Source organism: Mobula hypostoma, chromosome 6 (genome assembly GCF_963921235.1).
Source record: "Mobula hypostoma chromosome 6, sMobHyp1.1, whole genome shotgun sequence".
Classification (NCBI taxonomy): Eukaryota; Metazoa; Chordata; class Chondrichthyes; order Myliobatiformes; family Myliobatidae; genus Mobula; species Mobula hypostoma.
This window is the reverse complement of record NC_086102.1, coordinates 90,668,370-90,683,568: the sequence shown is the minus strand read 5'-3', so window position 1 is coordinate 90,683,568 and position 15,199 is coordinate 90,668,370. Positions and strand designations below refer to the sequence as shown.

General features: G+C 40.0%; 1 protein-coding gene across 8 annotated transcripts in view; it reads left to right on the top strand.

Moving 5' to 3' along the window:
- akap11 (A kinase (PRKA) anchor protein 11) overlaps positions 1-15,199 on the top strand; it is a 110,508-nt gene that overhangs the window by 81,767 nt on the left and 13,542 nt on the right. For 6 of the 8 annotated variants that reach the window (XM_063051182.1, XM_063051185.1, XM_063051181.1 and 3 more), the window contains 2 exons: positions 4,353-4,511; positions 11,520-11,603. In XM_063051182.1, coding sequence (XP_062907252.1) covers positions 4,353-4,511; positions 11,520-11,603 — 243 coding nt within the window. The remainder of the gene's footprint in view (positions 1-4,352; positions 4,512-11,519; positions 11,604-15,199) is intronic. The other 2 variants (XM_063051186.1, XM_063051187.1) reach the window with 2 other exon arrangements.

Genomic DNA, 15,199 nt, shown 5'->3' with positions numbered 1-15,199 from the left:
CAACTGTACAAAAAAATGAGTGAAAAACTACATAGAAATAATGACTGATAAACAACCAATGTCAAAAATAATACAAACTGTGCAAATACAAGAAGAAATTAATAATATTGAGGACATGAGTTGTGGAGTCTTTGAAAGTAAGTCCGTAGATTGTGGAATCACTTCAGTGTTGAAGTGAACAAAGTTATCCAGGGTGGTTCAGGAGCCTGATGGTTGAAGGGTAATAACTTTTCCTGAACCTGATGCTGTTAGTCTCTGTACCACTCTCTCAATGGTAGCAGCAAGAAGAGAGCATGGTCTGGATGGTGGAGGCTTTGCCTGCAATGGGCTGGGCTCTATGCACCACTTTTTGTAGACCTTTCCGTTCTTGGGCATTGCTGTTTCGATACTAGGCCATGGTGCAACCAGTCAGGATATTCCCCACTGTGCATGTATAGAGGTTTGTCAAAATCAATAAGCTTCAACTCCTTGTACAATTGGATCCTTGATTTCCTCACTTACAGACTCCAGTCAGTTCGGATTGGCAACACCATCTCCACAGTTTCCATCAGCATAGGTCTACCACAAGGCCTTGTGCTTAGTCCCTGTTCTGCTCACTTTACACTTATGACTGTGTGGCTAAGGACAGCTCCAATACCATTTTAAGTTTGCTGATGACACCACTGTTCTTGGCCAAATTAAAGGTACGAGATTAAAGAATCAGCATATAGGAGGGAAATTGAAAATTTGGTTGAGTGGTGTCACAACAACTACCTTTCGCTCAATGTCAACAAGACCAAGGATCTGATTATTGACTTCAGGAAGAGGAAACCAGAGGACAAAGAGCCAGTCCTCATCAGGAGATCAGAGGTGGAGGGGGTCAGCAACTTTAAATTCCTGGTGTTATCGTTTCAAAGAACCTGTTCTGAGCCCAGCACGTTAATGCAATTATGAAGAACGCATGGCAGCGCCTTACTTCCTTAGGATTTGCAGAGATTTGGTGTGACATCTAAAATTTTGATAAACTTATATAGATGTGTGGTTGAGAGTATATTTACTGGTTGCATCATTGCCTGGTATGGAAACACCAATGCCCTTAAATGGAAAATCCTACAAAAAATAGTGGATACGGCCAGTCCATCATGGGTGAAGCCCTCCCCACCATTGAGCACATCTACATGGAGTGCTGTTGCAGGAAAGCGTTCATCATCAAGGGCCCCCACCATCCAGGCCATGCTCTCTACTCACTGCTGCCAATGGGAAGAAGGTACAGGAGCCTCAGGACCCACACCACCAGTTTCAGGAACAGTTATTACCCCTCAACCATCAGGCTGTTGAACCAGTGGGGATAACTTCACTCAACTTCACTTGCCCCATCATTGAACTGTTGCCACAACCTATGGACTCACTTTCAAGGACTCTTCATCTCATAGTTCTTGATATTTATTGCTTGATTACTTATTTATTTATTAATTGGTTTATTTATTATTTCTTTTTGCTTTTGTATTTGCACGGTTTGTATTTTGCACCTTGGTTGTTTGTCTGCCCTGTTGGGTGTGTTCTTTTATTGATCCTGTTATGGTTCTTGAGTATGCCCACAAGATAATAAATCTCACAGTTGTATATGGTGACATACATGTACATTGATAGTAAATTTACCTTGAACTTTGAAAATTTTAGATGGCATGCCGAATCTGTACAAACTTCTAAGAAAGTAGATGAGCTGCCATGCTTTCTTTGAAATGGCACTTACATGGTGGTCTCAGGACAGATCCTCTGATATAATAATGCCCCAAGGAATTTAAAGTTACTGACCCTCTCCACCTCTGATCATGTACCCATGGTTTCTTCCTCTTGTAGTCAGTAATCAGTTCCTTGGTTTTGCTGATGTTGAGTGAGAGGTTGTTGTTGTGGCACCACTCAACCAGATTTTCAATCTCTCTCCTGTATGCCAATTCATCACCACCTTTGATTTGGCCAATAACAGTAGTGTCATCAGCAAACTTAAATATGGCATTATTATGGCATATACAGTGGATTATCTTCAATTGTTGCTAATGTGCCTGCCATTATTTCTGACTGCTCATTCCAAATGCACACCATCCTGTGCGTAAAGAAGCTGCCCCTAAAGTTCCTATTACATCTTATGTCTTTAATCTTAAACCTATGCCCTCTTTTTAAACCCCTCCCTGGGAAAAAAGGCTATGGGTTTTCACCTTCTCAATGCTCCTCACAATCTTGTTTATTTCTCAGGTCACTGCCAATTTCTTACATTCCAGAGAGTAAAGTCAATCTATGAAATCTCAAAAGTTCAAAATGCATTTTTTATCAAAGTATGTATATTATATACAACCTTGAGCTTCATCTACTTACAGGCAGCCTCAAAGCAAAGAAACCCAATAGTATAAAGTAGTTAATAGTTGAGTTTGCTGCCAGCAAGTCATCGGTGTGCTTCACCAGTACTATCTTAATTGCACTTATGACTTAGGCCTCCAAGACCAGGGAACATCCTGGTAAGTTTTTTCTATACTCCTTCTAGTTTAATAACATATTTCCTATGAAAGAGCAGCCAAAACTGTACACAATACTCTTAGTGGGGCCTCATTAACATCTCAAGTAACTGCAACCTAACTTTCCAACTCCTGTACTCAAATATCCTAACTGATGAAATCCAATATGCCAAGCACCTTCACCACCTTATCTGCCTGTGACACCACTTTCAGTGAACTATGTATTTGCATCCCAAATCCCTTTGTTCCATAACACTCCCCAGAACCCTACCGTTCACTGTATAACTCCTACCCTGGTTTGAACTCCCAAAATGTAGTACCTCACATTATTCTGGATTGAACACTGCTTACTAACTTTCAGACCATATATGTAGCTGATCGAGGTCCCCTTGTAATTTTTAATATATTTCTGCAGTATCTGTACAATGCTTATTTTAGTATCCTCAAACTTACTAGCTATACTTTGTAATTCAACTCCAAAAGATTTGTCAAACACTACTTCCCATGCATAGAGCTGTGTCAGTTGTCCTGAATCAGACACCGTCTTTCCAAATGTTGGTAAATACAGTCTCTCAGTATATCCTCCAGCAATTTACTCACCACCACTGTCAGACTCACTGGTCTGTAGTTTCCTAGTTTGTTCTTTTTAAAGAATGATACCACATTAGCCACTCTCCAGAACCTCATCTATGGCCAGATCTCTGCAAGGGCCACAGCTCATTTCCCCGGTTTCCTCCGTGTCTGCTGTTGTCTCCACAATAAAAACTGAAGAGAAAAATTCATTAAAAATCTCACCCATTTTATTTGGTTCATCACTCAAATGGCCTTGCTTATCTTTAAGAGACCTAATCGCTCCGTAGCCACCCTTTTTCTCTCCTTGTACTTATCAAGAGATTCACTAGTTCCCAATTGCTTATGTTCAGAGTAGGCCTCCCTCTTTTTTTCTCAAACAAGATATCTCTTGTCAAAGCAGGGTTACAAAAATCTGCCAGCCTTGCCCTTCACCTTAACAGAGATGTGTAAGTCCTGAACTCTTGAACACAGTCATGTCCTTGTGAAGACCTGTCTTGCAAACCCGCCAGAACCACTTCTTACAGGATAGATAACAGGCCTGTATTATAAGAGACACAATATTTTCAATTGGTAGCAGCTTTCTCCCACTGCTAACTCAATATCCTTATTTTGATAACATATTGGGAACATCATGGTGCTCTTGAAGAGAGGAAACCTACCAGTTTCTTGAAGACCCCACCAAGAAACCTAGGAGCATGTTACCTGCTTTCAGAATAACCAGGGCAACCTGAACTTTAACAGTAGTCTTCAGTTATAAGTTTTGTTTGCTTGTGCATTTAAGGGCTGCCTGATGAGGTCAGTGAGACAATGCCAAAAAAGTGGTGGTATGTGGGGAAGCCTATGATGTTATTTGTTAACTAGTGCTGATAATTTTCATGATCTTTTCAATATTTTTACAATATTGGGAGCCATACAAGGATGCTATAATGTCCAAATGATAGGGCAGGTGAATTTTTATGTCAGTAAATCCAATTTGAAATTATATCCACTGAATTTTTAAAATCTACCTGTTAAAATCTTGATTGTCTCTGATACATTAAAACTTGGTGTCTGTACCATCTTAATGGAATTGTCCTCTGACAGTCCTTTGATTAAAAATATAACAAATTGTTTGTGCATGCACAGAAAATGGTGTATACATTTGCTTTTAGTGTCTGCATCTGTACTCTATATTATCAAGTGTAGCATTTGCTGAAAGACACAATATTTGATTTGTTGATTACTTTAAAAGTGAATGAAATTGTTTTTGTGCAAACAAGATAATAAGGACTTCGTAATTTTTGTGTGCAGCAGCAGTCTCAAGGATGGATTGAGGTCAACTGATTCTGCAACAACCAGCCAGCAACTTAGCGTCAGTGCTGGTGATGATAGTACTGGCAGCTGGTCAAATCTGAGCTTTGAAGATGAGCACCTAGATGAAACAAGTAGCTTTCTGCATCTCAGTGACAGGTAACTAATACCACATGAATAAATACCAGTTATGCACGTAGGAGCTCATGGTTTAACTGTCATTATATCATTTTGAAATAGGATCCTTTGCTTTCACTCTAATTAACAAGTTGTTCTAAAGAACAGAAAACATGAATTTAACGAATTACTATATAGTATGTGCTGGCTTTTCAAGTAGAATTGATTGATAAAGACCATTTGATTGAAGTACTATTCAAGCTGGTATTATTTTCCATTAGCTCAATTTGCCAGAAACAAATGTCATAAGTGACTGAATGCACACAGAAACAACACACAATTGTATGTAGCCCATTGAGTTATGAAGAGTCTTGAACCTGAGACATTAGCTTTGATTCTCTTTCCACAGATGCTGCCTGACTTGCTGAGTGTTTCCAGCATTTTCTGTTTTTATTTCAGATTTCCAGCACCTGCATTTTTCATTTGTTTATTTGCATTTGTCTCTCTGCAAGGTTGGTGCACCCTTAAATTGCTGTCTGTTCTTGCCCCACTGTTGCATATAAATGAACAATCTAATCTGTCTCCTTTAGCATGTTAACTGATACTGTTCAGTGTAAGAATACAGACTTACTCAATGGGGAGTTGAAAGGAGCTGAGCAATAAAAATGAAATACTTAGCACTTTGTGATATTAATGGACTTCCCTTTTACTTTCAAGCGCATTTTGGTTTCTACCATGCATACGGTCAACATCTTTTGTTCTGTTCCATTTGCAATGAATGGAGATAGAAAATTAGATAGAAGCCACTTGGTTCACATTCTTAGACATGCTAGAGCTTGTTCCTGTCATAAACATGGGTAGATGAAATCATTTTTAACTGTACTTCTGAGCTGCTTTAGAAGCACCCTGAGGACTCTTGTCACTGCTTTCTGTAATTAATATACAGTACCTTTGAAAAGATGGCATTGTATTAAAAAAAATAACAAATCTGTCTTGACAGGCTGTTCACTTCCGTTTTATTATTTTGGAATTTGGGTGCTTTCTGAGAGGGATGGAGAGCAAGTAATGAGTTATTTATTCCCATATTTTCTTGAGACATGGATCAGACTATTTGACCCACCAAACTGAAGCAAACACATCTCCCCACTTATATCTTGGTAATCTGTTCTCTTTGTTATACTCATCAACTGCAATCCGCTTCTCTTGATATCCATCAATATTAGGGGCGATTTGAAGTTACCAGTTAATCTGCCAACATATCATTGGGATGCGAAGGGAAACAGAAAATTTAGATTACAAGGTTACAAATTGCATGCAAGGAGCTACCAAGGACTGGATTGATCCTTCTACACCACTGTACCATCTGAGGTTACATGCCATTGTATTTTTAGTCTTCCAGGGCAACATAGGAACAGCAGGTAACTATTTAGTTAAATTACAACTGATCTGTATCTGAACTCCAACTACCATGATTGGTGTCTAACATCAAACACCCTTATCTTCTGGAACTCTAGCAGTCTTAATCTTTACATTTTCAATTCACTAACAGCTTTTTGGAAGTGGCAGTGCTAGATTTCCAAGCACTTTTCCTGATAGCACTCACAAAACAGATTCAGTCTAATTTTATGGGCATCCTCCCAAGTTTGGACTCCCCTGCAGGGAAGGTAGTTTCTTTAAATCCATCTTGTTACATACCCTAATCATCCTGTTTGTTATTCCTTAAGACTCACTCATAGTTATTTCAGAAATTTTGAAATGTGAATTGGATGTTACATAAAACAAAGAGAGGTTTTGTATGCCTGTTAGTAATAGTGATTTCTAGCTGTATTCCAATGTTTTGGATCCTGCACTAACCAGAGAGCAGTTGATTTAGGTCCAGTTCACACTGTGGGTTTTTGTTTGCCAAGTAGATAGTAAATGCTGACTTTTGTCAGCAAGACTAGCTGTAGTACAGAGAAAAATCTGCATCACCAGTCATGTAGAAATCTATACCCAATTAACATAGCAGTAGCCCTCTGCGCAAGGTAACTAATTGTTAACTATCCAGTCTAATTTTGTGGTATGGTAGAATTTAGGAAGGTTAGAGTTATAAAGCTTGCCTTCCAGAAGGAATAAAACAAAAATTATTTGTGATTATAAGTATAAAATACTGGAAATACCTAGCAGCCACCAAGCATTTATGGAAGAGAAACAGAAACAATGGGCCAAATCTTGCTGGCTGTGTCCAGAGAACGACTGGCTTTCAACCATTGAAAGTGAACGTGTCATCTTTTCAAGCCCTTTAGTATATGCAAGTCCTGTCAAAGTCTGTACTGGTACTTATGTACAAACTACTGTTTGTCACTGGCCCAAATCCACTGAAGTACAGGTAACTGTTTAGCCTCAGAACACAGACATAACATATTTTTGATTTGGTTCTGAGCAGTAAGATGGTCAATTTGTCCTTAAAAGCAAAAGATCAGTTCCATCCCTGCCATTATATACGTGAACAATCTAATCAGTCACCTTTCTTTTAGTGTGTTTAATAATGCAGGGCAGTGTTTGAGTGGAACCTTGTTTACTGGGGACTTAAAGGGTGAAAGGTGAAAACATTGTTTTGCATGCCATCCATACAGAGGATTTCACCACATCAGTACAACAAGTTAGTAGAAGAGAAAACAATAATGGAATGTACAATATAATGTTAACATTTCAGAGGAAGTGCAATGCAGGCAGTCATTAAGGTGTAAGGTCATGTTTTGTGAGGTCAAAATCCATCTTACTATACAAGAGGTACATTCAATAGTCTTATAACTTTGGGGTAAAAAATAAAATTGTTACTAGTTCAGGATATCAGAGGATAGATGCCACTGATTTTTGCATTCTAAGTCCTGGAAAAACAAAATTCCAGGAAATATTAACAGATTCAATGTCCTGATGTGTCAGGTGTCTCTGCTCTTGGACATTGTATGGAGTCCCGTCCATTCCAGCTGGAATTCCCCTGCATCAAACAGAGAAATGGCCACCTAGATCCCAGGCCATGATCAAAACCGCATAGTTTTCTGTGAGAATTGTAAGAGGCAAGTAACTTAAGCTATGTATTTTGTTTTCTATTGGCTATTTCTAAGTGGTTTTGTATTTTATAATTTATGTTTTGTATTTATTAGTGAGTTTAATTTTTCTAAAAATTATTTACTAAACTTTTAGTAGTTTTGAAATACCACCAAACTTCAGAGACATATATAACCCATTAACACCAATGAAAGAAGACCCCAGTTCTTCCGGCTGTCAAAGGTGTTGGGAGCATTTCTTGGTAGGCCTTCCATAATGCAACTCTCCACTGTGGACCAGACACTGTCCAGACTATGCCAGTGGATCTCAGGGTACATAGAGTCGGTGGAGTTAAGTGCTCTGCATCTAGTTCAGATAGATACAGATACAATAGTGCTAGAAAGTTTGTGAACCTTTAGACTTTTCTCTATTTCTACATAAACATGACCTAAATGTGATCAGATCTTCACGTAATTCCTAAAACTAGATAAAGAGAACCCAATTAAACAAATAACACAAAAAGTTGTACTTTTACATTTATTTATTTATAAAAATGATCCAATATTACATGTATTTGTTGGAAAAGTGTGTGAACCTTTGCTTTCTGTAACTAGTGTGACCCCCTGTTACAACAATAACTTCGACCAAGCATTTCTGGTCAGTCCTACATGTTGGCTTGGAGGAACTTTAGGCCATTCCTCCTTACAAAACTGCTTTAACTCTGGGATGTTGGTGGGCTTTCAAGCATGAACTGCTTGCTTCAGGGTATACAACAACATTTCTATAGGTTTAAGGTGAGGACTTCGACTCTACCATTCCTAAACATGAAATTTCTTCTGCTTTAACCATTCTTTGGTAGACTGACTTATGTGTTTAGGGTCATTGTCTTGCTGCATGACCCAATTTCTCTTGAGCTTCAGTTCACAGCTAGATAGCCTGACATTTTCCTGTAGAATTTGCTGGTATAATTCAGAATTCATAGTTCTATCAAAGATGGCGAGTTGTCCTTGTCAAGGCAGCAAAGCAGGCCCAAACTATGATATTGCCACCACCATGTTTCACAGAAGGGATGAGGTTCTTATGCTGGAACGCAGAGTTTGCTTTTTGCCAAACAATATTTCTAATTTAAGCTTAAAAAGTCCTACTTTGGACTCGCCTGTCCACAGAACATTCTTCCAATAGCCTTCTAGCTTATCCATGTAGTCTTTAGCAAATATTAGACAGGCAGCAATGTTCTTCTTGGAGAGTAGTGTCTTTCTTCTTGCCATCTTGCCATGTACACCATTGTTGTTCACTGATGTTAGCTGATGCAACAGAGGCCTGTAGCTCCTTAGATGTTACCCTGGGGTTCATTGTGACCTGGAATATTAAACACCTTATTCTTGGAGTGATTTTTGTTGGCCGACCACTCCTGAGGAGAGTAACAACGGCGTTGAATTTTCTCCATTTGTACACCATCTGCCTGACAGTGGATTGGTGGAGCCCAAACTCTTTAGAAGTGGTTTTGTTTTCTTTTCCAGCCTGGTGAGCATCAATAACTTTTTTTATCCTGAGGTCTTTAGAAATCTCCTTTGATCGAGGCATGGCACTCTTCCAAAAACCTGTATGGTGAAGAGCCAGGTTTATGTTTTTTAAACAGGGCAGGGCCTCCCACACTCATACTTGAATGTCATCCCATTGATTGATTGAACACGTGACTGTAATTTCCCCTTTAAATGAACTGATAATCCTAGAGGTTCACATACTTTTTCACATACGTGTAATAGAAACATAGAAACATAGAAAATAGCTGCAGGAGTAGGCCATTCGGCCCTTCGAGCCTGCACCGCCATTTATTATGATCATGGCTGATCATCCAACTCAGAACCCCACCCCAGCCTTCCCTCCATACCCCCTGACCCCTGTAGCCACAAGGGCCATATCTAACTCCCTCTTAAACATAGCCAATGAACTGGCCTCAACAGTTTCCTGTGGCAGAGAATTCTACAGATTCACCACTCTCTGTGTGAAGAAGTTTTTCCTAATCTCGGTCCTAAAAGGCTTCCCCTCAATCCTCAAACTGTGACCCCTCGTTCTGGACTTCCCCAACATCGGGAACAACCTTCCTGCATCTAGCCTGTCCAATCCCTTTAGGATCTTATATGTTTCAATCAGATCCCCCCTCAATCTTCTAAATTCCAACGAGTACAAGCCCAGTTCATCCAGTCTTTCTTCATATGAAAGTCCTGCCATCCCAGGAATCAATCTGGTGAACCTTCTTTGTACTCCCTCTATGGCAAGGACGTCTTTCCTCAGATTAGGGGACCAAAACTGCACACAATACTCCAGGTGTGGTCTCACCAAGGCCTTGTACAACTGCAGTAGTACCTCCCTGCTCCTGTACTCGAATCCTCTCGCTATAAATGCCAGCATACCATTCGCCTTTTTCACCGCCTGCTGTACCTGCATGCCCACTTTCAATGACTGGTGTATAATGACACCCAGGTCTCGTTGCACCTCCCCTTTTCCTAATCGGCCACCATTCAGATAATAATCTGTTTTCCTATTTTTGCCACCAAAGTGGGTAACTTCACATTTATCCACATTAAATTGCATCTGCCATGAGTTTGCCCACTCACCCTATCTATCCAAGTCACCCTGCATCCTCTTAGCATCCTCCTCACTGCTAACACTGCCACCCAGCTTCGTGTCATAATGGATCATTTTCTCAATAAGTAAATGAATAAGCGTAATTGTTTTTGTTTTTTTTGGTTGGGTTCTCTTTATCTAGTTTTAGGACTTGCATGAGGATCTGATCATGTTTTAGGTCATATTTATGCAGAAATAAAGAAAATTCTAAAGGGTTCACAAACTTTCTAGCACCATTGTACGTAGGGATTGTGAAAGACACTTACAAGTTTGAGATTTCAGCAAAACCAGCACAGTTTCTTTACTCCACAGATGCTGCCAAATCTGTTGTGTAATTCCAGCATTTTCTGTTTTCATTTCTCATTTCCATCATCTGCAACATTGCCTTTTATTAGATAATGTAAGCAAAAGTTGTTTATTCTCTTTTATCCTCTCTCTAGGAACTATGAAGTTAATAATTAGAATTTAAAGGTTAGCACATTTAGTCTAGATCTTTAATACTTATAGAGAGTTAAAACTACCCAGCTTTTCTTTTGAATGCTGTAACTCCATAAGCATCTATTATTTGTAGTCTTGCCTATTGACACACATGCTTTTGGAATTCCAGGACTGGTGCACAAAGTTAATCAAAGGTTGACCATTTTCTGTGAAAGAAAGCCTGGGCAATGATACCAAATGTACTAACTTTACTGGCCAGAAATTGGAACATCAAGATTCAGGAGCAAGTGAACCACACAATAAAAGCTGGAAGAACTCAGTAGGTCAGGCTGCATCTACGGAGGAAAATGACAGTTGGTGTTTCAAGTTGAGAGCTTCATATAGAGTGAAAGATAGAAGGGAGATGGTCAGTATAAGAGGTGGAAGGAAGGTGTAGAGCAAGAGCTAGTAGCTAATAGGTGGAGGAGAGGTGATCAACACATGGGCGGGGGGAGTGAATATGTTGATAGAGGCTGGGACGTGGCAGCTGGAGATGACAAAGGGCTGCAGATGATGGTATCTGATAGGAGAGAGAGATGCATAGAATCAAATCAGGGAGGTGGAGAGGGAACCCAGTGAAAGGGGCAGATGAGCCAGTATGATTTCAGACCACTCCACTCTCCCTACAAATGAAAGTTCATGCCGGCAGCTAGGCCTCTTGAGTTTGCCCCTTTGTGTCAAAGATAGCCAAAGCTGCTTTCTGTAAAAATGAAGATGCTGTAGGAACTTGCAACTTAAATTCTTGAAGCATTTGAAACCTGCTGTATTGAATATGGGTACAAAACTATGGAAATTGCATCATCTCTTTGTGTTCTAGATAATATATATTTTGACTATATGATGATGATAAGGGTGCGAATGTGAAACTATATTAAGTCACTTAATATACACAGCCTTTCTTTTCCTTTCCGGCAGTAATGGCAACAGCAGTAGCTGGAGCAGTCTGGGGTTAGAAGGAGATATATATGAGGAGAATATATCCTTTCCACCATCCGAAAGGTTGGTCACGACCTTAAAATCAAGAAATCTAGTTTGAGTTAGGAAGCTTCATTGGCTGCATGTGAGCATGGCTTTGGAAGTAACACACTTTTATTGCATGTGCAAACAATGAAAGATCTGCAGATATGTCTTTGACTTAAATGCATGTAAATTCAAAATGTGGCACAACTTCTAAAGATTATTTTTTGATCTTAATCTCCTCCAAAGAAATCGTCTTAAGCTGGTTGCTTTATTTCTCAATGCATTTCTGCTTGATTGTTTAAAGAGACGTACTGTGTACTCCATTTGATTCCTCCAGTAGTTTACTTCTCATGGTATTTCATATCTTCTGGCTCGGGGTTTAATTAGCATGATGTGAAATATGAGAGAGCTAAATAGGAATATCGTTTTAATTATTATACTAAGTTGGGGTTTTTACAGCTAGATTGTGTATCCAAGGGTAATCAAGTGAGAGAATTGAACCATGGTCGTAATCCTATTCCAACACCATAGGCAATCCAGGCCAGATGAATTTGAACACAAAATAGCAGTTGTATATAATGGGTACCCTATGTGGCTTACTGGAGAATGTTTTCCCTCCCTCAGGTGCCATCGCTGATGTTTCAATTCTCTTAAAGGTTCCTGAGTTGTAATACTGCCTTGGATTATCACTGTCGCTTTTAGTTTAATCAGTGCATTAAACCTTACTTGTTTTCCATTGGTTCCAGTCCTCACTGTGAATTTTCCAGTAAACGTTTACAACAAATTTATGACATTGCAGTTATTGATAGAGTTGCTCAGCACGGAAGTAGGCCCTTTGCCCCAACTTGTCCATCCCAACCAACTGTCTGCCTGAGCTCATCCATTTGCTGTTTCGGTATTGAAGTGATTCCAGGGGAATACAGCTGCACTCTGTGGAGGAACAGGAAACCTCAGCTCTTCTGCTTTTGTGAGGGTGACATCATTTGTTATCTGATTTACTTCATAATTGCAGTCAATGCTAAAATCCTCTCTAGTGTTATTATGAAATTTGGCCCAATGTCACTCACCTTTTGGGGCTTAGCCTGCCGAAAATGGATGAGTACATTTATTGGATACTTCTTTGGAGAGAATATTTGGCAATGTGATCTGTGGTAGTCTGTGCCTGCATTGATAGGGACAGCAAAATAGAAAAATCTCCAAGATGTTGCCTTGCCAAGCATAAGTCAAATAAGTTGTGTAAAGTGGTGATCATTTTAATGTTTTTACAAAATGTTTATCTATTTAGAGATGTACAGAAGCTTTAATGAGTCTCGACAAATGATCTTGTGGCAGCTAGAGGAGAAATAAAGCAAATACACCTGGGTTATAGAATCAAATAACTTTCTCTTAAATGAATTAGGCTGTACTACTTTATGGTCTTTATGAGACTATGTCCCTGGCAAGGGAAATTGGTGAATGGTAGTGTTGTGATGTAGAAGGTTACAGGGTATGGGATGCTTTGGATAGGGTGCAGAGTATTCTGAAGGGAGAGGGTGAAAAGCCAGAAGTCTTGGTACGTGTTGGTACCAATGATATAGGCAGAAAAAGGGAGGAGGTCCTGAAGAGAGAATTCAGGGAGTTGGATAGGAAGCTGAAAATCAGGACCTCCAGGATAGTAATCTCAGGATTGCTGCCTGTGCCACATGCTAACGGACGTAAGAGTAGCATGATCAGGCATATTATTGCGTAGCTGAGAGACTAGTGTAGGGGGCAGGGCTTTGGGTTCCTAGATCATTGGGGCATCTTCTGGGGGAGGTACGACCTGTACAAAAAGGACAGGTTACACCTGAACCCAAAGCGGTCCAATATCCTAGCAGGCAGGCTTAGTAGAGCTGTTAGGGAGGGTTTAAACTGATTTGGCAGGGGGATGGGAACCAGAGTGATAGGGCTGAGAAAGGAGAAAACAGAAATAAATCAGAGATAGCGTGCAACAGAGATGATAGAAAGGACAGGCCGGAGATGAGGCATAATCACAGCCAGTGGGATGAGTTACAGGACAATAGAGGTGTGGTGCAGTTAAAACAAAAAGCAACAAATACTGGACTGAAAGTGTTGTACAGTCGACCTTCACTAATCCGACTACCTGTAATCCGGTTTCTTCGATAATCCTGCACTGATAATGCTTAATGTGATCCTTCTGTAATTTGGCATTTTCACTAATCCGGCACTCCTCAGGTCCAGGTGGTGCGGGATTAGTGAAGATTGACCTGTATTTGAATTCATGCAGCATAAGAAATAAAATGAATGATCTTGAAATTCAGCTACAGATTAGCAAGTATGACGTTGTGGCCATCTCTGAAACTTGGCTAAAGGATGGCTGCCATTGGGAGCTGAACGTCCAAGGATATATGGTGTATCGGAAAGATAGGTTAGTAGACAGAGGGGGTGGTTTGGCTCTGTGTATAAGAAATAATATTAAATTATTTGAAAGGGATGACATAGGATTGGAAGGTGTAGAGTCTCTATGGGTGGAGGTAGGAAATGGCAAGGGTAAAAGGACCCTAATGGCAGTTGTATACAGGTCTCCAAACAGCAGTCAGGATGTGGATTACAAATTACAACAGGAGATAGAAAAGGTGTGTCAGAAGGGCAAGGTCATGATAATCGTTCGGGATTTTAACATGAAAGTGGATTGGGAAAACCAGGCCAGTACAGGACCTCAAGAGAGACAGTTTGTAGAATGTCTAAGGGGTGGCTTTTTAGAACAGCTTGTTGTTGAGCCTAATAGGGGATCGGCTGTGCTGAGTTGTGTGTTGTGCAATAATCCCGAGTTGATAAGAGAGCTTAAGGTTAAGGAACCCTTAGGGAACAGTGATCGAATTAACTTTGAAATTTGAGAAGAAGAAACTAAATTCTAATCTGTTGGTATTTCAGTGTAATAAAGGAAATTACAATGGCATGAGAGGAGAACTGGCCAAGCTTGACTGGAAAGAGACACTAGCAGGAAGGACAGTAGAGCAGCAATGGCTGGAGTTTCTGCGAAAGATGAGGGAAGTGCAAGAGAGACATATTCCAAATAGGAAGAAGTTTTTGAATGGAAGGAGGACACTGTTGTGGCTGACAAGTGAATTCAGAGCCAAAGTAAAAGCAAAAGAGAGGGCATACAAGGAAGGCAAAGCTAGTGGGAAGGTAGAGAATTGGGAAGCTTTTAAAAGCTTGCAGAAGGAAACTAGGAAGGAAAAGATGAATTATGAAATGAAGCTGGTGACTAATATCAAAGAAGATATTAAAAGTTGTTTTAAGAATATAAAGGGTAAAAGAGAGTTGAGGGTAGATATAGGACCAATAGAAAATGGCGCTAGAGATATTGTAATGAGAGACACAGAGACGGCAGAGGAACTGAATGCGTATTTTGCATCAGTCTTCACAGTGGAGGACATCTGCAGTATACCAGACATTCAACAGTGTCAGGGAAGTGAAGTATGTGCAGCGAAAATTACAACTGAGAAGATGCTTAGGAAGCTTAATGGTCTGAGGGTGGATAAATCTCCTGGACCTGATAGAATGCACCTTCGGGTTCTGAAGGAAGTAGCTGGAGAGATTGCAGAGGCATTAACAATGATCTTTCAAGAATTGGTAGATCCTGGCATTGTACC